The 22,532-nt window shown below is 51.8% G+C and overlaps 2 protein-coding genes across 12 annotated transcripts in view; one reads left to right on the forward strand and one right to left on the reverse strand.

Moving 5' to 3' along the window:
- The first annotated feature begins 384 nt into the window (after positions 1-384).
- SLC9A5 (solute carrier family 9 member A5) lies at positions 385-20,254 on the forward strand. 8 transcript variants are annotated; one of them, XM_067019365.1, is made up of 16 exons: positions 385-597; positions 3,945-4,227; positions 5,979-6,142; positions 6,307-6,385; positions 6,688-6,865; positions 7,445-7,665; positions 7,880-8,082; positions 8,310-8,399; positions 8,497-8,567; positions 9,316-9,445; positions 9,931-10,019; positions 10,181-10,307; positions 14,401-14,571; positions 15,122-15,191; positions 15,859-15,993; positions 18,805-20,254. In XM_067019365.1, exons 2-16 carry the CDS (start codon positions 4,104-4,106, stop codon positions 19,275-19,277), a joined length of 2,325 nt encoding a protein of 774 aa, XP_066875466.1. In that variant the 5' UTR covers positions 385-597; positions 3,945-4,103; the 3' UTR covers positions 19,278-20,254. The 8 variants fall into 8 exon arrangements, with proteins under 8 accessions (XP_066875466.1, XP_066875468.1, XP_066875470.1 ...); XM_067019367.1 differs by having other exon boundaries at positions 14,446-14,571; XM_059044455.2 differs by lacking the exon at positions 385-597 and adding an exon at positions 621-1,137 and having other exon boundaries at positions 3,925-4,227.
- KCTD19 (potassium channel tetramerization domain containing 19) overlaps positions 9,074-22,532 on the reverse strand; it is a 55,820-nt gene continuing 42,361 nt past the window's right edge. For 2 of the 4 annotated variants that reach the window (XM_067019358.1, XM_067019351.1), the window contains one exon: positions 9,074-9,739. In XM_067019358.1, coding sequence (XP_066875459.1) covers positions 9,710-9,739 — 30 coding nt within the window. In that variant the 3' untranslated portion in view covers positions 9,074-9,709. Of the gene's footprint in view, positions 9,740-18,080; positions 18,323-20,452; positions 20,533-22,532 lie in introns of those variants that run through there. The other 2 variants (XM_067019361.1, XM_067019359.1) reach the window with 2 other exon arrangements.

Consider the following 22,532-nt stretch of genomic DNA (forward strand, 5'->3'; position numbering starts at 1 on the left):
TGGGTTGCCCTTCAGCTTGAATGAAAAGTGGAAACGGTCCTTTTCAGTTTGGGGCGAGATAAGCCGAATGCCCCCTCAGGTTTGGGGAAGAGGTTGGATGGTGGATCCCTCTTAGTTTGAAGGGAATCGATAGACTGGGGTTTCCATAGTTTAGGGAAGAAGATACGTTTCCTTCATTGTCTCAGGGAAAAGGTGAGAAGCGTTCACTGTAGTTTAAGGGAAAGGGAGGCCGGCTGTCCCTCGGTTTGGTAAACGAAGAGGAACAGCCTCCTATTCAGCCTGGAATGAGCTGGGCCCAATCTGGGCCTTGGGATTTCTGGGGACGATGGGGACAGTTGTCCCTCACGGCTTTCTAAAAAGGGCCCAGTGCGCGTGCGCAGCTCTGGTCTGGGCGGGGACCCGAAGGGGGCCCCTCCAGTCTGCACCGGGCAGCGCCGGAACCCGCGGCCTCAGTATCGGGGGCCGGCTGCTGGCCGCTGGCAGCACTCTCGGTGGCGGGGCCGCGCTCCTCCCGCCTGGACCCCGCCCCCCGGCAGACCCCGGTCACTCCAGCGGCTGGCCGTCACCACCGTCGCCACCGGCTGGTGGAATGCAGAGGTGCCCCTGGAGGGCTGTGGCCGCTCACAGCTCTGAATCCGGGTCGGGGGAGGTTTGGGGAGTTTGGGGGAGCGGGCTTGAAGGAGTAGGTTGCAGGACTTGGGGAAGGGCTGCACTGGGGAATTTCCAGAGTCGGGACTGGTTTAGAGCGGAGGGGCAGGCGTCCGCACTACGGACGCCCGGGGCAGGGTCTCGGAGTCCGGACCTGGCTTTGGGGTATCGGAGCCGGGATTGGGGGGAGCGGGCCCCACGTGCCTGTGACGCGGGGGCGGCCGGTAGGCGGCGGCGGCGGCGACGCGGGGCCGGCGGCCGTGTGGTGCCGGGAGGGCTGCTAGGCAGGCGGCAGGATGCTGCGCGCCGCACTGCCGCTGCTCGGGCTGCCCCTGGCGGGGGCGGGAGCAACCGAAGAGCCCACCCAGGAGCCGGGGTCGCCGGGTGAGCCTCCCCCAGGGTTGGCGCTCTTCCGCTGGCAGTGGCACGAGGTGGAGGCGCCCTACCTGGTAGCCCTCTGGATCCTGGTGGCCAGCCTGGCTAAAATCGGTGAGTGCGTGTGTGCGTGCGCCAGGGCCGGCGGCCGTCATTGGACCCGCCCCCAACCCCTAGTCCCCAGATCCCGGCCGGCTTCTTGCAGAGTGCCCCGACCTAGCTTCCTATTCTACAAATCCAGGCTCTCACAGTGTTTCTGCGCCTCCTCTTGTGGATCTCCCTTCTCCTCGAGTGGGAGCCCTGAGGATTTGCCTTCTCAAAGGGCTGCCCCAGCTCTCTGCAGCCCCATCCCTAGACTCCTTTGCCCTTTCCTCTCTTCTCCTTGAAGTAAGCTCTTTGGTCTGGGCTCTCCTCCACCAATCCCCAGCCTCCTAAAAGCTTCTGTCAGCAGTGAAGACGTGTGGGGACATTGAGGGGATTGTGTTCTCCTGCAAACCCAGGCATCCTGGTCCTGAGGAAGCAGCCTTCCCTGGAGGCCACCGCCAAGTGTCCATTCTCTGGGGATACTAAACTGCCACTTTTCCTCTGTCCCCCCTCTGCTCCCCTAAAGGTGACCCCCCCAATTCAGGTCTACCTTCTTCCCACCTCAGGATATAAGAAACTTCCATTTATTGGGGCTTTACTCTGTACTGCCTGCACTAGATGCTTTCATACATCCAGTCTCCTTCAGTCTGCACAATAAAGGTTGTGCTTCAGACTCCTTTCCCTGAATAGAGCTGCTTTTCCTTGCCTCTGCCCCTTCCTCCCCACTTCTGAGCAGCCAGTGGTCCCTCCTCCCACCACAGACCCTCCTCCCTCTCCCTGGTTGTTCAGGCTCTGCTGTGGGGGTGACTAATTATAGCTGAGCCGTTGCTACTCACTCCCCATCTATGCAAGCACAGCCTGTACTCCAGTCTCACCAATACAGTCTTCATATAGGAATCACACAGTCTAGGATTTGCCCCCTTCTGCCCCCAGGGACACAACTGGGGGTGGAGGCTGGGCAGGAACAGAAGAACTCTCCACTCTTCTGTGGCAGCCCATTAATAATGGAAAATGGGGCTTGAAATGCCCTCAGGGAGCCTAGTGCTGTCAGAGAAGAGGCTTTTGTGAAGGGTTTTTGCTGGGATTAATACATGCTCTGGAGATAAGGATGGAATAAAGTCCCTGAAGGAGAGGAAAGGGGGACCAAAGGTAGGGATGAGTGTGGGAAGAGCTATGGCTGAGCTCACCTTAGGGCCTGGCAGCAATGAGAGCAGGTGGGAGGAGCCTCAGATTTGGGAGCCAAGAATTGGGTTTGCTGAGAAGTCTGCCAGTTGGAGAGTTCCTGTCTTATTTAGGGTTTACAGCAATGACTAGTTTCCCCCATAAATCATAGTGCTTTTTCTAGCTTGGATGACATCTCCTATGGAGGTAGAAGAGAGCCTTTTTCTCATCAAACAAAACAAAACAAAATCCTTGGGACTGGGGGCAGGGGAGATGGGTAGAATGTTCAGAGATACCTTCCCCCAGCTTCATTACTAGGAGATTTTTTTTCCCCTTTTATTCACCAAATATTTATGTAGATCCCACCATGTGCCAGGCACTGTCCTAAGCTCTCTGGGTACAGCTTCCAAAGGGCACTGTCTTGGCACTGGGTCTCACAGCGTAACACAGAGGCTTCCCTCACTACCCACCACTCTAGGGATTGTCTGGGGAGAGGTGCTCATCTGGTCTCAGGTCCCAAGGGAAAGCCCAAACAGTTTATATTAGGAGGCAAAGACAGGAGAGGCAATAGTGCTAGAAAACCTCCTCTTCTTTCCTAGGGACAGATCTGTTAATATTTTCTCCCAGAGTCATACTGAATTAACATTTGTTGAGATCCTATTATGTGTCTGACATTCTGCTAGGAAAATTCACACTATATCATTTTATCCTCACCCTGTGTGAGGGGTATTTTTTCCCATATTACAGGAGAAGAAATTGAAATTCAGGTAAATTAATTTGCCTGAGATCACAAAATTAGGAAGGGATGGAGCCAGAAGAAGAACTGGATCTCTGACTGCTAAACAATGCTTTTTAAACTACTGAGTCCTTAGTGAGCCTATATAATGAAAAGCACATTGGGCTAGGAGGTCTACAGTGCTCCTAGGAGGTATGATATGCATTATGGTCTAGCTCAAGAGGCAGGGCACAATAATATAATAGGTAACATTTATAGAGTGCTTACTGTAAACCACTGGGCTAAGTGCTTTTGAGTAGACTGTCTTACTTAAACCTCACAACAATCCTATGAGATCATTACTGTTTTTATCCCTATTTTACTGATGAGAAAACTGAAAGTCAAAGAGGTGAAGTTATTTGCTCCAAGGTCACAGAACTAGTAAATGGAAGAGCTAGGCTTTAAACCCAGGCAGCCTGACTCCAAAGGTCCTGATTTTTACAGCTGTGTTATGCATAAAAATATATCTAGTATTTGCTGAGATTCAAATAATGGCAATGGATAAGGGAGATCAGAGAAAGGTGAGGTCCTTCGAGGATGAGAGTAGAGAGGAGGGGGCATTTCCAGAAGTGGAAAAAGTAAGCAAAGGTCTAGGTTACCATGACAGAAGCACCAAGAAACAGACAATTTTGGCTGCAGTGGGGGATTTGAAGCCCTGGAGGCTGGAGATTCTAGCAGTCCTGAATTTTTCTTCTTCCTTGGTCCCAGTGTCAGGGGTCCCAACCTTGAATAAACTTCTAAGACTGGGAGGTTATAGGCCACTGTGTGTGTGTGTGTGTGTGTGTGTGTGTGTGTGTGTGTGTGTGTGTGTGTGTGTGTGTGTGTGTGTGTGTGTGTGCATCCCATAAGCTGATACCTCCTGCCCTCTTCTTGCATTGTAGTGTTTCACTTGTCTCGGAAGGTGACGTCTCTGGTCCCTGAGAGCTGCCTGCTGATTTTGCTGGGACTGGTGCTGGGGGGCATTGTCTTGGCTGTGGCCAAGAAAGCTGAATACCAGCTGGAGCCAGGCACCTTCTTCCTCTTCCTGTTGCCTCCTATTGTGCTGGACTCGGGCTATTTCATGCCTAGCCGGCTATTCTTTGACAACCTGGGCGCCATCCTCACCTACGCTGTGGTGGGCACACTCTGGAATGCCTTCACGACAGGTGCTGCCCTCTGGGGCCTGCAGCAGGCTGGACTTGTGGGTGAGTGACCTTAACACCTGGACTGGTAGCGGGAGGCTATGCCAGACTCATCACCCAACTCCCTTCTCCTCCAGCTCTGAAGATCCTGTGTTGACAAGAGCCACGCCCTGAGAGCTCCATCTTAGGTCCCTCTCAACTGGAGTGTGAGGCAATGCTCCAGATGGGCCTTCAGCCTTCATTTAGGTCCCTGCCAGATGAGTCTGGGCTTCTGCAGATGACAGCTGAGTAGGGGCCTGGCTCCCAGCTGTGTGTGGGCTGCCAAGGCTGGGACTCTGCCGCCTCCTGCCCTGATACCATACTGCCACTTGCCAGCCTCGCTCCCCTGAGGCACAGCTCACCTTTCCTGTGAGGGCTCTGCCCAGGTCACATCAGGGTGGTTTTCTGTTTTTATTATTATTATTATTTTTTTTTTTGTGTGTGTGTGTGTGGTACGCAGGCCTCTCACTGTCGTGGCCTCTCCCTTTGCGGAGCACAGGCTCCGGACGCTCAGGCTCAGCAGCCATGGCTCACGGGCCCAGCCGCTCTGTGGCATGTGGGATCTTCCCAGACCGGGGCACGAACCCGTGTCCCCTGCATCGGCAGGTGGACTCTCAACCACTGTGCCACCAGGGAAGCCCTATTATTATTTTTAATAAATACATATTATACATCCACAGAATGCAAGACACTACACTGGGTGTTCTCTCTTTACTCATCCCACTGGCTCTTCATAGCAACCTTGCTGGGGGTATAATTTGTCCCACTTTAATGGATGAGGAAATAGAGGCCCTTAAACTCGTTTGATATCAGGTCCAAAGTTAGCAGGAGAGGTCTGTTTTACTGAGGCTCTTTGCCTTCAGGCTGCCCTGTCCTGCTCCCTTCTTCATTTCCTGGCCCCCAAATCCATTCAACCCTGAATGTTGATAATTCAGACTTCTTCACAGATGCAAGGGGAGGTTTGCAATTTCCACTTGGGGACTCCAACCTGGTTTTCCTAATGGGTCAGTGAACTATTTGGGGGCAGGAAGGGAAGGGAGGACATCAGACCACAGTAACAGTAATCCTAATAATAGGTAATATCTATTGGTTGCTTACTATGTATTAGGCACTGGCTAAATAAGGAACTTTTTGAGTTTCTTATTGTCCTCACTATTATTATTCTCAATATATACATGTGGAAACTGAGGTTCACAGAGATTACATGGCATGTTCAAGTCCTACCTGTGGTGGGTGCTTTCCATACTATATTCAGCACTCACGGATGGATAGTCCCTCCCCCTCCTGCTGAGAACTGTGTCGAATTCCTTAGGCTGAGAACCACCGGCGTGGGAGAAAGCACTCTTTTTCGTTCTTCTCCCGAATAAAGCCAGTCAGCAGCCAATTTCCACCTGCTGGTGGTTATTATTACTGTTGCTGCAGTTCTTATTGTCAGTGCCACCTTAGCTTTCCAAGTTACATAGAGCTATCGTAGCCATCTCCTGGGTTGATTTTTGCAGCAGTACTGTTAGGCAGGCATATGAGGAGGCATGGCTTATGAGAAGTCATGTGACAATGACAGTGCCAACATCACAGAGCTGGTAAGTGGCAAAGGCAGGCCTTAGGCTCAAGACCTAAGGTCTCCTGACCTGCAGGCCGACGCTCTCTTCACCATCCCAGGTCCTCTCTGGGCATACGTGTTTTAATCGTGGGGCTGGAGTCTGGGCTTGTCACAGGGACTGCTGTAGGCAATTCAGTACCTCACCATTTGCTGTCCCTCATCTGTCCCTTGAAAGCCCCTAGAGTGCAGGCTGGCTTGCTGGACTTCCTGCTGTTCGGGAGCCTCATCTCAGCAGTGGACCCCGTGGCTGTGCTGGCTGTCTTTGAGGAGGTGCACGTCAACGAGACCCTCTTTATCATCGTCTTCGGCGAGTCCCTGCTCAATGACGCAGTTACTGTGGTGAGAGTGCTGCCGTTCCTTGACCCCAGGCTGCCATGCTCTGACCAGGCTCGACTCTTCCCCGGGCCCCCTGGGGAAGAAATATGGTCTCTGCTCTCCCCATGTCCAAGCAGTCCAAATTGCTGCCTTCCCCCGTCGCTCCTGATGCTCCTCTTCTCGCTTAGGTGCTGTACAAGGTCTGCAACTCTTTTGTGGAGATGGGCTCTGCCAACGTGCAGGCCACTGACTACCTGAAGGGAGTCGGTCAGTATTTCCTCCCCCTTGGCGGGCACTGGAGGTCTGCCTCCCCTGGGTTGCTGAGCCCCTGCCCCCCACCGTGTCAGGACAGAGGACGCTGCTCGGGTTCCTCATTCCCTTCCCTCCTGTATGGAGAAATAGGGCTCTGCGAACCTGAGAAGGAGGGCCTTTCCTGGAATCCCAGCTCTGGGACCCTGACCCCTGGGGAGCACAGTGGGCATCATCCTCCATTCCCTGCCAGGCAGCAGTCTGTCGGCCCTGGCGGGGTCCGGGCCAGGGGTCATGCTGACAACCCACTCCTCCCCCAGCCTCCTTGTTTGTGGTCAGTCTGGGCGGGGCAGCCGTGGGCTTAGTCTTTGCCTTCCTCCTGGCCCTGACCACACGCTTCACCAAGCGGGTCCGCATCATCGAGCCTCTGCTGGTCTTCCTCCTCGCCTACGCAGCCTACCTTACTGCTGAAATGGCCTCGCTCTCCGCCATTCTTGCGTGAGTCCTGGGGGCCCTGCAGGCAGGCAGCTGGGAGGGGGCACTGGAGATGGTCGCCCCTCACATGGACAGAAGCAGGACCCGGAGGAGTCCATAGGTCTCCCTGAGCCCTTGTGGGAGTGGGAGCTTCAGACTCCCCTGGGGAGATACTAAGCCTCAGGTAACATTCCAGGACCTGCCTCTAGGGCTGTCCCGGGCACCCCAGAACCCAAACTTCCTCTGCTTAAAGTGCTCTCTGGGGTGTAGGCTGAGCTGGAAGTGGACTTTGAGGCCTGGTGCTACTGGCTCTGGTGGCCACAGAACTCTATAAGGTGCCTCAGGCAGTGCGCTAGTCAGAGGATGTTTCTCCCACCTTCCCCCTCCAGAAGGCACCGAGAGGGAAGCCTGGAGATTCGGACCCCTTTATCCCAGGACCACCACTACCTATGCTTGGATGGTCTCCATGCCTCCCTGGGCTTCGACTCTGAGAATCTGACATCCTGTGATGGGCAACACCCTCTCCTGTGCATGCTCAAACCCCAAAGGCTGTGCTTCCTGTGGCCCCTCCTCACTCGCCCTGACTCTCCATTCCTCTCCCAGGGTGACTATGTGTGGCCTGGGCTGTAAGAAGTACGTGGAGGCCAACATCTCCCATAAGTCCCGCACAGCTGTCAAGTACACAATGAAGACTCTAGCCAGCTGCGCTGAGACCATCATCTTCATGCTGCTTGGCATCTCGGCCGTGGACTCTTCCAAGTGGGCCTGGGACTCTGGGCTGGTGCTGGGCACCCTCTTCTTCATCCTGTTCTTCCGAGCCCTCGGTATTGCCGGCACCCTCTGCTTTCCCACCCTCCTTCCTGCCCACCCTCCCAGCTCATCTCCCAGTCTGAGTCCACATCCTTGTCAACAATTTCTAAGCCTCCCCTTATTGCTCACCCCTCCCAGCCCCTGTCAGACCTTAGCCCAGATACTCGGTGCCATCCATGCCCAGTGCCCTCCAACACCCTGCTCCCACTGGCCTCCCTCCTGCTGTAGGCGTAGTCCTGCAGACGTGGGTGCTGAATCAGTTCCGGCTGGTCCCTCTGGACAAGATTGACCAGGTGGTGATGTCCTATGGGGGCCTGCGGGGGGCTGTGGCCTTCGCTCTCGTCATCCTCCTGGACAGGACCAAGATCCCTGCCAAGGACTACTTTGTAGCCACCACTATTGTGGTGGTCTTCTTCACAGTCATCGTGCAGGTGGGAGCGCCCACGAGGCTGGATGGGGAGAGGGTCTGGCAGGCCCTGGGGGAGGCTTGGAGCCTATGGGAGAGGGGCTCCTCTTCCTCTTGTGGGAGGCAGGGGGGCCTGACTTCCCAGACCTTGAGTGCAGTGAGGTGGGGATACAGAAGCTGAAGCCTAACTATGGGGAGGGAAAGGCAGCAGGGAACTGGACAGGGCAGGGCTCACTGGCTGCCTGTCCGTAGGGCCTGACCATCAAGCCACTGGTCAAGTGGCTGAAGGTGAAGAGGAGTGAGCATCACAAACCTACCCTGAACCAGGAGCTGCATGAGCACGTGGGTACCAGAACCCCATCCCTCCACCTGTCCCTCCCTCCCTTCTCCTATTTTGAGCAGAGTCCTGATCCGGTCCCCCTACCCACCCCCCTTCTAGACTTTTGACCACATTCTGGCTGCAGTGGAGGACGTTGTGGGGCACCATGGCTATCACTACTGGAGGGACAGGTGAGGGAGCTGCCCCGAGGCTCCTTCAGCAGCGGCAGCCTCACCAGCCAGGGCAGCGTGGGGGATGTGCACACTTCTGAGGAGGGACACAGTCAGGCTCAGGCTGGCCAACTTCTTCCTGAAGCCCTTCGGGCAGTACTGGCAGTACTGGTGTCCCAGTACTCTCAGGATAAGACAAGGCTCCCCAGTGAGGCCTGCGCAGCTCTGCCCTGCATGGTCTGGCACCTCCAGACACCAGCCGCATTGTGCTCAGCTGTGTCTTTGACTATCTGTCTGCCAATGAAATGAACCCTGTTTTAGAAACTCAGAACCCACCATGCTCCCCCGGCCCTGGTCACTGGGACCTGTGCACATGTTGTTCTTTCTACTAGAACATTGCTTTGCCTCCCTCTCATCTACTTAACCTCTATTCATCCTTCAGATCTTACCACAGGCATCAAGTCCTAACGGAGGATTCCCTGGCCTCCTTGACTAGGACAAATCCCTATCATACTCTATAATTATCCTTTATAGTTCTTACCATGGTTGTAATTTTACAGTTATATGTAATAACTTCATTAATGTCAGGCTTTCCTACAATACTGTCAGTTCCCTAAGGGCAGGGACCAGCTTCGAGCTTCTCCCTGACTGAGGCCCACACCAAGAGACATAGGCCCAGCGCTGGCGGTGCCCCTGCCCTGTCTGAGGAAGGGCCAGCCGCCCAGGCCTTGGGGATGGCACTCAGGACCGGGCCTGGCATCCTCTGTAGGTGGGAGCAGTTTGATAAGAAGTACCTGAGTCAGCTGTTGATGCGGCGGTCAGCCTACCGCATCCGGGACCAGATTTGGGATGTGTACTACAGACTCAACATCCGGGATGCCATCAGCTTCGTGGACCAGGTGGGCCAGCAGACAATGGTGGGTGGGCAGGTGGCCAGCAGGGCAAGGCAGGAAGCGGTGACAAGCAGGCAGGCCCTGAGCAGGGAGTTGGGAATTCCCAGCAGACTCCATAGTCTTGTGAAGTGGCAGCTACAGGAACGAGCCGGGCCTGATGCTGACATGTAGGGTCTAGCAGGCAGTACAGAAAGGTGGGAAACAGCTGGACTCTGGAGTCAGCAGATGTGGTTCAGGTCTTATCATCTCACGCTTGTGACCTTGGGTAAGTCACTTATCCTCTCGGAGCCTCAGTTTCAACTGTAAGAAAGTGTGAATAAGAGTACCTCTGTCAGAGTTTTGTAGATTCAGTATAAAAAGTGCCTAGCACAGTCCCTGGAACTTCAAAAGAGCAAAGTGTGTTAACCATTGTTATTCTTTTTATTACCCTCTGATTGTCTGGGCCACCTTTCATCTGATTGCCATTTTGACCTCTGACTTGGCCCCTGCAGGGAGGCCACGTCTTGTCCTCCACCGGGCTCACTCTGCCCTCTATGCCCAGCCGCAATTCTGTGGCAGAGACCTCTGTCACCAACCTGCTGTAAGTCCTTGAGCCCCCTTCCCCTTCCTCAAGCTCCTCTCTATTGTGCCCTCTCTCTGAATCCCTTCTGGGGAAGATTTGTGAGCACCTTTGTCTCTGCCCTTCCCCTGGCCTGTGCCTCCTGGCCCATCCCTAGCACACATGTCTCCTCCCTCCTGCAGGAGGGAGAGTGGCAGTGGAGCATGTCTGGATCTGCAGGTGATTGACACAGTACGCAGCGGCCGGGACCGTGAGGATGCTGTGATGCACCACCTGCTCTGTGGAGGCCTTTACAAACCTCGCTACAGGGTGAGAGCAGGCAGGGCAGAGTTCTGAGGGGGAGCATTGTCTGGGGAGGCCACGATGGAAGGCTCAAGAGGCAGCTGGCACCAGCTTGTGGAGAGCTGTAGATGCCCAGTTGAACAGTGTGGGCTTCATCTTGTTGGTTATAACCTTTAGTTTTAGGGTTTTTTTTTTTTCTTTTGAGAAAGGTTGGCCTGTTACAAGAACTTAAGAATGTCTTCTTAAGACATTCTGTTTAAGAATGTCTCCTCTGGTAGCAGAGGGCAGATCAAACTGGAGGGGGTGAGTTGAGAGGCTGGGAGAGCCCGTTGGGAAGCTGGAGTGAACCACTGCGGATTAGACTTGGGTGGTTGGAAGGGAGAGGAGCACAAAGAACTGTGTGATCAGCCAGGAAGGGGAGAGCAGGAGATACAGAGGGCTTGATGGGGTCACAGACAGAAGCAGGAGTGCTGAGGAAGCCGCCTGCAGGACCACCTTAACCTGGGGGAGGCAGACATCTGTTTTAGGTAATGTGAGTTAGTCCAGTGCAGCTCATGAAGCTTTGGGGTCGGAAAGGCCCAACCCATACAGGAAGGAATCTGTTGCAACCCCACTAGGGGGCAGCAAGCCATTACCTTGAACTTTTTTGAAATGAGAAGCGAGCTGTTACCATTCCTGGCAGCTTTAACAGTCAAGGCTGTTTCTACCGCTGAGACAGATTGGTTTCCTTTAATTTTCTCCCACTGGTCCTGATTTGACTCTCTGCAGCTCTGCAGAGTAAATCTGCAAAGGTTTCAAAACAGCTTCCTTCCACACAGGCCTCCTTGCCCTTAGGCCAGCAGCTCCTGTCCTTGGTGTGTCTTCTTTAGTCATTAGAAATGAGGCCCCTTGGAGTTCTCTGGTAGACTAGTGGTTAGGATTCTGGGCTTTCACTGCTGTGGCCTGGGTTTGGCACAGGGGCTCTTTCACTTTTCTAGTTCTGGAACTTGCCATTCTCTTCCCACAGCCCAGAATCCCTCCAGCTTTGTTTGGCTCACCACCCTGAGGCCCCATATTGTTCTTACAGTCAGGCAACCCACCATGTCTTCCTCAGTTAATGACTATTAAACCCTGTCGCATCCAACCTGTGGGGTTTTTTGTTTGTTTTTTGGTTTTGTTTACTTTTTTCTTATGGAAAATTTCTGTCATTCACAAAACTAGAGAGAATGACCCATTTAACCACCACTCACCTCCAATAATTTTCAATGCATGGTCAATTCTGTTACATTCTGTCCCCCTGACGCCCCATCTACACTTTATTATCTTAAAGCAAACTCCAGACATCATATCATCTCTAAATATTTCCATATGTATCTCTAGGTGGCAAGAATTCTTTTTTTAAAAAGCCATAGTACGCTTATCACTTACAACAAATAACAGTGATTCCTTCTCACCTCAAATATCCAGCCAGTGGTCAATAAATACCTTTTTCCAGCTGGTTTGTTCAAGTCAGGATCCAAATAAAGTCCACAGTTTGCATTTAGTAAACATGTCTCTTTATTTTTAAAAAATCTGTGATAGTTTTGTCTTCCTTTTTTTCTCATTATTTACTTACTGAAGAGACTGGATACATTATCTCAGAGAATGTTCCATTTTACAGATTTTGCTGATTGTATTCCAGTGGTGGTGTTTAACATGTTCCTCTACATACTGTACTTCTTGGTAGTTAAATCTGGAGGCCTGGTTGTATTCAGGAACATTCGATAGGTGTGCTATGTATTTCTTATTGTATTACATCAGGAAGCACATAATGACCGACTGTCTGTGGATGTGTGTGTGTAAGATTGGTCAATGGTTCAGTCCAACCAGTTCTTGTGAGGTCAATTAAAAATAACTGGATTAAGATTGTGCTTATCCCTGTTAAATGTCATCTTATTTGATTTAGCCCATCATTCCACTGTTTGGATCCCATGTCTGCCACCAAATATCTCCTCAGATTCACATCATATGAAAATTGGCTAAGCCTGTTAACTCTGTATTCATCAAAATCAACATACAAATGTTGCACAGGATACAGCTGAGGACAGAGCCCTGTGGCATGCTACTACAGACTTTCCTCCAGACTGACCTTGATCAAGAATTTTTGGGGTATGGTTACTCAACCAGTTCTAAATCCACTTAGTTATGCCAGAACACAATCCATAATTCCTCATGTTCTTCACAGAAATATTATTAGAGAGAGACAGAAGTGTCTAGTATGCAGTTAGAAACATAAGATTGTAGTTTAGGAGAGAGATATGGGCTGGAGATAAAGATTTGGAAGCAATCTATATCAGAGGTTTCCTGGCCTGGCTACATCAGAATCTCCCAGGGAGCTTGCTAGAATACATATTCCTGGCTTCACCTCCTGGAGAGTCTGATCCTGTAGTGTGCAATGGGATGAGGAATCTGCTCTTAATAAGTCCCCTGAGGGGACTCAAATGTAGCTGGTCTGATGGCTGATGTCTGGGAAACACAGATGTATCCCTGGGCTAGTTGGCGCTGAGAGTGAACACTTTCACTGGGGAGGGCATTTAGAGGGGAGAGAGGGGGGGCCAAGGACAACACTGAGGAATGCACATGTAAGAAAAGGAAGGGGAGCCAGCGGAGGAGAGAGAAGGAGACCTTGGAGGGGCAGTAGCAGATGGTGTCTCGAAGGCCTGGGGCAGAAGGAGGGCTGGACATTGCACAGATGTTGCCTAACCAGAGGCCATGGCACTGCTGACCAGGGAGAAAGCAGCACACTGAAGTTGCAATCAGTCAAACCCCCCTGGAGCTGTTATTTTTTTTTTCTAGTTTGCATTTCTTTTTTTTTTGTTTTTTAAAAAACATCTTTATTGGAGTATAATTACTTTATAATGGTGTGTTAGTTTCCACTTTATAACAAAGTGAATCAGCTATACATGTACACGGAGCTGTATTTCTGATAGTCGAGGAATTAATGGGTACTAGGGAAGTGTCAGAATGTAAGTGTAAAAGTCTGGCAGCAAAAGCAAGGCAATGGTATCAATGGAAAGGCCTTTTTCAAGGAGGTAAGGGCAGGAGCATGCTTAAAAGCAGAGGGAGGGGGGCCAGTGTCCAGGGAAGGATTGAAGATGCAGGAGAGTGGAGGACCGGGAGGGAGGAGGGAGCAGTGCAGGGAACTGCTGGAAGCAGGGAGTGAGCTAAGCAAAGCAGAGGCCTGGGTTGGGGAGTGAGGAGCCCTGTGAAGGAGCTGGGCCCCTGCACGCCCAGGTGAGAGGGGCACCTCTGTGTGACTGTGTAGAAGAGGGCAGCTGGGAGGAGACTTAAAGGGGGCTCTTAGATCCAGCTCAGGGAAGCAGAAAATATGAGGCAAAGGAAAGTGACCAGACTGGGGATGTGAGGCAGGACAAATGATTGGGAACATGCAGGCAGTACTTTGTGGGGTTACCATTAGGTAATGAAAAGGCATCTCAGCAGTCAAGGGCAGAGGTGGAGACAGTCTGAGTGTGTAGTGGGCTTGGTTTTTATGAGAAAGAGTTGAAAAGAGGAGAGATGGGGGTGGTCCTGAATTGGACACCAATTCAGGTATTGGACTGAGAGGGTCAAAGGTATCGAGAGATAGTCATGGAAGTTCAAAGTGCAGCCTGAGGAGTCATGGTGGTGGCTGTAGAACTGGCTAGCTGGAGAGATTCAGCTGGACACAGAGTCCTGTGTAGTTAAAAGGAGGCAAATGGGCCAGGCATGTGGGCCAGGCTCAGATAAACAGAGGTGCAAAGAAGGAAATGCCCCCCTTGGCCTCACAGTAGCCCTGAGGGACAAGACACAGGGTCCCCTGCATCTTGTCACTTCAGATCGGAGAGAACTGGGAGAGGGCAGTAGGGAATACGGAAAGCCAAATTTGAGGGAACAGGTTGTGGAATAAAGGAAAGTTTTTTCCCAGTGAACTGAGCATATAGAGAGTATAGAGTTTGGCTGGGTCCCTACTGTATTTTTTGTTTTGTTTTGTTTTTTCAATCCATGGCTAGTTCTGGCAACAGTGGGCCGGCAGGAGCTATGGTGAACATGGGGCTGTGGCCTGGGGTCCCTGTGGGAGGCCAGGACACCCGGCCTCATGGCAGGGTGGGGCTGTCATTGTCAGTACAAAGCCAGCTGCAGCCGCCACTTCATCTCTGAGGATGCGCAGGAGCGCCAGGACAAGGAGGTCTTCCAGCAGAACATGAAGCGGCGGCTGGAGTCCTTTAAGTCCACCAAGCACAACATCTGCTTCACCAAGAGCAAGCCACGACTCCGCAAGGCCAGCCGCAAGAAGGCATGTGCTTTCCCTGGGACTCCTGTTTGCAGCTGCAGGCTGATGGCATGCAGTTTTGAGCTCCCAAGTATTGGAATCCAGCCTAGAGGGACCCCCTAGATGGATAATCCTCAGGAACTTGGGGGCTGCAGCAGCTTGGGTTCCCTTTTGCATCTTCCTGGAGCCCCAGAAGGGGAAGGCAAGGGCTTCAGAAGGAGATCAGCCTCTTGTCCATGTGGTCACCTGCTGGGAGGCAGCAGGACTACCTACCAGAGGTGAAATGGGCAGGAGAAAGGCGGATTCCTTGTTGGGGGGACTCCATAAGCTCCTTATTCAGCCAAGGCTGACGTCCTGAGTGTCCTTGCTGGGGCACGTCGGACTCCACAACACTTGCCGGCGGCAGGAGGGGGGGCGGTCAAGGGATGGTAGAACCATTGGGATTGACAGATTCCCTTCCCTGCTGCATCAGGAAGACCTGTCCTCCTGTTGACCCCACCAGACAACAGGGTTGGGGTTTGGAGCCAGGGCCAGAGGCTTAGGGTTTTTTGTTTTTGTTTTTTTTGGTCCTTAGAAGGATGGCATGGCTAACACGGAGGCTACAAATGGGAAACCTCCTCGAGACCTGGGCTTCCAGGACACAGGCAAGCAGGGAGTGTGGTGGAGTTGAGGATGGGATAGGGAGGGAAAGGGCAGGGGCCCATCAGCCAGAACCTTGAAGGACCTCCTCTGTATGGCATTCAATACCATAAACTGCGGCTCTTCCCCTCAGGGACTAGATGGGCACACTTGATTTCAAAGCTGAACATTTCTAAGCAGTTATTAGACATCTGTGACATCAGATAGCTAACTACAAGTTATAGGCCTTGAGGACTTGGAGAAGGTGTCATAAAGGGGGAGCTTGGTCTAGGCCTTGAAGGATGGGTGAACCCTGGTGTCCCTGTCTGTAAAACTAGGAGTTTGGATGAGCTGCACACTGATGGGCCTTCCAGCCCTCCAGATGTTTATGCTTCCAGTTGACGATGGGATCTGGGGCTGAGAGATGATGGGGGAGCTGGAAGGTGTGACTTTCCTTATGGCTTCCTCTGAGGACTTGGCTTTCCCTGTTGCCTCCTTCAGCTCTGCAGCCCCACCTCCCTTCCTCTCAAACACCCACTCCGTAGGCCAGTGCTGAAACAGCCACGGGACAAAGCAGGTGTCCCTGCCAACTGTGGGCTCTACCTGGGTGGACAGGGGGTCTGGCTTGGGGTTGTGCAGTACCAAGAGGCAGCTGCTGGTGGCCAACCCCACTCGGCTCTTGTCCCTCTCCAGCTGCTGTGATATTAACCGTAGAGTCTGAGGAGGAAGAGGACAGCGACAGTTCGGAGACAGAGAAGGAGGACGATGAAGGGATCATCTTTGTGGCTCGGGCTACCAGTGAGGTTCTCCAAGAGGGCAAAGTTTCAGGTAATGGCTTCCTCCCGCCTACCTCCCTCTGGAGCTGTGCAGCTGGTTTCCTCCCCCTTCACTGATGGCCTCTACTCCAGACAATCCCTCTTCCTATTCGCTCATTTATTCATCAACCAGCATTTACCGAGCATCTCCTTTATGTCAGACACCTGACATACATATCTGATTGAATCCTCACAACAACCAAGATGGGGAAACTGAGCTCAAAGGAATTTGGGACTTGTCCAGACCCAGCAGAACCAGAATTTGAACCTGACCCACCTGATTCAAAGCCCAAAGCCTTTTTACTGCCGTGCCGCCTCCCTTTGCTCTCTGGCGAGAAACACGAGGTGACAAGCAAACCTAACACTAGGCTCCGCTGTGACCCGTGCTCAGCACACCAGCCCTCAGGTACAGACGCGGTGAGGGTGGCAGCCTGACCTGAGAGAGGAGCCTGAGTTGGCTCAAGCACCCTAGGTGTCTTTTAAAAAACATATTATAGAAAATTTCAAAATATACAATAGACAGAATAGTAAAATAAACTTCCCATCTATCCACCAGCCAGCTTCAATAATTATCTACTCCTAACCAATCTTATTTCATCTATACCCTCACTATGCCCCTCTCTTCACTGGATTCTTTTGAAGCAAATCTCAAATATCATTATCACTTTATCAAAAAATACTTCAGCATGTATCTCTAAAAGATAAGGATTCTTCTTAAAAATAGAACCACAATACCATTATCATATCCAAAATCTTTGTTATCAGATATCCAGTCAGTGTTCAAGTTTCCCTGATTGTCTTAATATTTTACGGTAGGTTTGTTCAAATAAAAATCCAGACAAGACCCACCCATGAAATTTGGTTGATAAGTCTCTTTTAATCTACAGCAGTGATTCTTAAGAGGGTAGTGGTGGAGTGATTTTGCCCTCTAGGGGATTGTCTGGAGACATCTTGGGTTGTCACAGCTGGAGGGGTACCTCTGCAATGAGTGGGTAGAGGCCAGGGATGCTGGTAAACATCCTACAATGCACAGGACAGCCCCCCTACAACAAAGTATCTCTTTCAACCTGTCAATAATGTCAAGTTTGAAAAACCCTGATTTATAGGTTCCCCCCACCAATAACCTTTTTTTCTTGCACTGGATTTAATGAAATAACTTGGTTATTTGTCCCACAGTCTTTCCTTGTCTGGATTTTGCTGATTGCATCCCCAAAGCATCATTTAATATGTTTCACTGACCCTTATATTTCCTCTAAACCAATAATTAAATCCAGATCAGATTTGGTAAGCATACTTCATAGGTGGTGATGTTGTACCTCCTATTGCATTCACCACACCAGGAAGCATATACCATCTGGTTGTCTCTCTTTTTGTGAGGTTAACATTGATAACAGGTTTTAGCTGTTGTTGGCTTGATCCATCCATTATCAAGTTCCCTGTCAACTTTTCATCAGACGGTCTTGGCAGCCATTGGTGATCACTTCCAGATCCAACATTTCATTAGGGGTTGCACAATGGTGATATTCTATGTCTCTTTTTTCACCTGCATTGATTAACAGTAATTCTTCTATAAAAAAACTTCCCAGGGCTTCCCTGGTGGCGCAGTGGTTGAGAATCCGCCTGCCGATGCAGGGGACACGGGTTCGTGCCCTGGTCCAGGAAGATCCCACATGCCGCGGAGCGGCTGGGCCCGTGAGCCATGGCCGCTGAGCCTGCGCGTCCGGAGCCTGGGCTCCGCAAAGGGAGAGGCCACCACAGTGAGAGGACCGTGTACCGCAAAAAAAACCAAAAACCAAAAAACAAAAAAACTTCCCTTCATCAATTACTTAGTTACTTTGAGGTAGAGTTCATATAGGGAAGAATGGATACATGCTTGAATTTTTCATTTTATTTATCAGTTTTCATATGAACAATTAGTTCTCCAGCATCCTCTAAAGGTGAACACTGAAGTTTTTTGTTTAATTTTTGTTGTTGTTAAAATTCAATCCAAAAAAGAAAAAAAAAATTCAATCCAGCATCCCAGGTCTTTCAAGAGAGGTAGTTTTACTTTCAATCACAGAATTAATACATTTCGTAACATACTCAGTCAAGATTTTTGGAGTGCTCAGGACTTTATCAATGAGCAGACACATACTGAGCACCTATTATATGCAAGGCATTGAGCTTGACTTTGGAGAACAAGGGGTGGTAGGTGGCCAGAGGGCTGCTCTTTCCCAGGATTCCTCTTTCAGAACCTCAGACTTCCTGTAATGCAGCGGCCAGGCCTTCCATGCTGGCTGCCAGCAGTTCTGCGATTCTCAGGTCCCGTGCTCTGGCATCCCCCTCGCCGGCACAGCTTTAGCCTGTTGTTAGGTTCGCATGAGCTCACACTCCTGGACTCTGTCCCACCAAAGGGCTGTGGTGGGAACTCAGGCAAGGAGCCCAGTGGCCAAGCCTCAAGATCTTCCTCACCCTGCTGCTGTCCCACCCTGGGATGGGGCTTGGCAGGATGTAGTTTAAGACTAGCACTGCAAGTTGGGTGAGGGCTGATCGTAGATGGGTTTTTTCTTGCCTTGATCCCACTTTCTCTTGCTTTAGTTATTTTCATTTGTTCAATAGGTATTTGTGAGCAACTGCTATGTGCCCAGCCCTGTGCTAGGCGCTGGGCATGCTGTGGGGAGCAAAACCAGCTGTGCCGCTTCCACTCGGCAAGGCATGCATCAAATAATCGCACATATGGATGCTATGTGGCAACTGTGGAATGAACTTATTTATTGAAAGTATGCTTATACTTGAGAAAGATTCCACTGGATTGGTAATGAGTGCATGTGTACTCTGTCCCCAGGGAGCCTTGAGGTGTGCCCAAGCCCACGCATCATACCCCCCTCCCCAACCTGTGCAGAGAAGGAGCTGCCCTGGAAGAGTGGGCAGGGGGACCTGGCAGTCTACGTGTCCTCAGAGACCACCAAGATTGTGCCCGTGGACATGCAGACAGGCTGGAACCAGAGCATCTCGTCCCTGGAGAGCCTGGCATCCCCGCCCTGTACCCAGGCCCCAGCTATGACCCGCCTGCCTCCCCGCTCACTGGTCACTGAAGAGCCCCAGGCCCCTCTCAACCTGCCTTCTGATCTACGCCCTAGCTTTGCCTTTCCCCCAAGCCTGGCCAAGGCTGGCCGCTCTCACAGCGAGAGCAGCGCTGATATCCCCCAGCAGCAGGAGCTGCAGCCCCTCATGGGACACGAGGACCACACTCATCTCAGCCCAGGCACCGCCAACTCCCACTGGTGCATCCAGTTCAACAGAGGTGGCCGGCTGTAGCCCAGGGACTCGAGGAGGAGCAGGGGGCCAGAGCCCCTGTGGAAACCTTCCCTGCACAATGGGCAGAGGAGCCCACTCAACCTGACATCGGGTTAGAGGGGCCTGGACTGAAGTAGCAACTGGGCTCCCTTGGGACAGGTCAGAAGGGTCTCCTGGGCTGGTCCTCACAGGGACCTTTTTCACCACCCTCCCTGCTTCTAACTCCTGCCACTTTCCCTTTCAGTAAGGCCCTTATCCTGGCTCGAGACCCAGTCCAGAGCTTCTAGGGGCAAGGCCCAGAGATGTGGGTAATTGATGCCCCTTCCCCAGAGGGTCCTCATGGGGTGACTCTATGCAGATGTTCTTGCCCCCAAAGCAAGGGCATCATTCCTCAGCTGACAATGGCCTTTCCTGCCCTCCGTCTCGTCCCTAGCACCAGCGCAAGGACAGTGCCCTGGCAGAAGCCTCCGCGAGGGGCTTGTCCTCAGAGGGTATGGGGTGGGAGGTGCAGCGGGCTTTGCTGCCCTTTTGGGTCAGCTACCCATAATCGATTTGTTCAGGGCAGTGGGAATCTGTCTCCACTCCTTGCTTTATCTCCTTCCCTTTGCTGCCAGTCACTGGGGCAATAGTTCCTCCTTTTCCAGGACTAAGGCCACAGGGCTGGGCCAGGTTTCACAACAGGGCTGCTTCTTAGCCAGGGTTACTCTGGGGGATCTGCTGCTCTGTGTCCAAGTTTGGACCTCTCAGATCCTTGGGTCTGGGTTTTATGAGGAGGGGAGATGATGGCCTCTGGGCTCCCACCCACATTGTCACCTTTTTATTCCTCAAACAGGAAAGGAGCCAGGTATCCCAGGGCCACTGCTCCACTGCTCTGGGGCTGGGATGCCTGGCTGCAGTGGTAAGGGGCTGACTGGGTGGCAGGTGACTTTCCTGGGGTTAGCGCCTGCCCTGTATTTTGTACTTTGAACCTAAGATACATTAAACATCTCTCGGATGGATGTGTGTCCTGTGTCCATGTGTCTGGGGGTTCTGGGGTGTGAGCCGGGGGCAAGAGGGCAGGTGGTGAGGGAGATGGAAACTGCCAACTCCCCGCCCCAGGGCTTCCTGGATAGAGAATGGGGAGGGGGGTCCTGGGAAGGACTGTTAGGCCCTATGGCCCTCCCTCCCTCCTCTCCCATTCCTTCCCAATACGTCACCTTACAGGATGCCTGCAGTCCGGGGTATTGCTGTATGGGCACAGGGTCACAGAACTGGGAGTCCACAAAATGGGAACAACCTGTAGGAAAAGAGACCCCAAAGTTCAGGTGCCAAAGTGCCCAAAGATGCAGCCACCACACACTGGGACCGGATAAGCCTTCCTTAAACACCTGGAGGGAGGTGTAGGACAAATGAACAGAAGTGTTCTGCACCTGGTGGGTGGGAGGGCAATCTCAAGGGAGCTGGTTACCTTGAGTGTTTCCGACACAAATGGGATAGTGTGGGGTCCAGAAACATTTAGGGATGGAAATCCCTGATAACGGCAGACCCAGATTCAATTTCCACTGTGCTGGAGGATTAAAAAAAAAAAAAAGTATCTATCTTTATTGACACCTAACACACACACTATAAAATTCACTCATTTAAAATATACAGTTCAGTGGTCTTTAACATTCACAGAGTTGTGCAACCCTCACCACAGCCTTAGTTTAGAACGTTTTCATCGTCCCCAAAAGAAACTGTACCATCAGCCGTCACTCCTCACCCTCTGCCTAGCCCTAGGTAATCACCATCCTGTTCTTCATCTTTACAGATCTGAAGGACCCAACACACTGCAAAGGTTACAAATTTAGTCACCATTCTTTCTGTGTTATGCCTGGGGAAGGTGTGAAGAGAAGGAAGAGTGACTTTTAGGCTTTGCCCTCACACTGCTGACAGTCGGCAGTGTTAAGGCCTAGCGGTTAGTCCCAGCTCTCACTCACTGGCTATGTTATCTTAGGTATGTCAGGTATTCTCTCCGAGCCCCAGTGTCTTCATCTCTAAAATGAGGTAACAATCATACTTACTTCATAAGGTTGCTGTCTGGATTAGATGATGAAATGTAAAAACCTAATATACAGCCTGGCCCATGGTAAGGGATTATAATGTTCGTCATCATTGGTGTTACATTACAAGCCAAGGAACATATGAGGCCTTGAGGAAATCTGGGAGGGCTTTGGGAGGAGCATGAGTGTGTGTGTGTGGAGGGGCTCTGACAACATGGGCAAAATTGCATGGGTGCATTCTAGGTGGGAAGAACAGCATGAATAAAAGACATCTGGAGCACATACAGTGAAAAGCAAGGAGAGTGGGTGATGTGCTGGGGAGAGACCAGCCAGGGACACAAAGGCCTGGGTGGGGTGACCCCACTGAATTTTGGAGGTGGCAGAAAGCCAGCCTGGAGAATCATGACCTGGGGAGTGTGGGCAGTGATGCACATTAGGGAGCTCGAATGTAGCTGCTGCCAGGTGGAGGATGTGTGAAACCCCACGTGGAGGAAGGGTTGGTAGGAGGAAAGGCCAGAAATGGAAGACCTGTTGGGAGGCTCCTCCAGCAGCCCAGGGATGTGAAGGTGCATGTGCTGAAGAGGGCAGGCAGCCATTCTCAGACCTCAGTATCAGAATCACTGGGAGCTTGTCAAACACGGATTCCTGGGCCTACCCCAAAGGTTCTAACTCAGCAGGTCTACGGGAGCCCAGCAATTTGTAATCTTAACCAGGTCTCCAGAGGAAGGTGGCCCAACACCACATCCTTCAAAAATTATGAGATTAGAAAGGTTTAGAAATAAAATCCCCATCATCAGACAGCTGACGGAATAGGGGAGGGGGATGCAGAGGGGCTCCTGGGCCTGGAGCTGGGTAAAAGAAAGGGGGGACTTCCAGGCAAATAGGGTTGGTCAGAGATGAGCTGACTGAGGGTAAGAAAGGTGAGCACAGCCGGGAGGAGGCAGGCACCTGGGATGCAGGAGAGCAAGCAAATCACCACTTGACTAGGCAGGAGGGCAGAAGGGGCCTCCAGTGCCTTGAAGGAGGAAGGATTTTGACCTGGGGAGATGGACATGGGCATTCCAGGTACAGGAGACAGTTTGAGATAAGACTTGTGATCAGATGAGTTTCCAAGCCTCTATAAGAGCTGGTCAGGAAGGCTGTGATGCCTCTAGAACGTCTTGAAGACCACACTAAGGAGTTTGGAGTTTATTTAGGCCAGAGGTGAGAGAGATCTGGAGGGTTTAGGGTATTTGTCAACTTAACTGTCTGGGGC

Source organism: Kogia breviceps, chromosome 18, assembly GCF_026419965.1.
Source record: "Kogia breviceps isolate mKogBre1 chromosome 18, mKogBre1 haplotype 1, whole genome shotgun sequence".
Taxonomy (NCBI): domain Eukaryota; kingdom Metazoa; phylum Chordata; class Mammalia; order Artiodactyla; family Physeteridae; genus Kogia; species Kogia breviceps.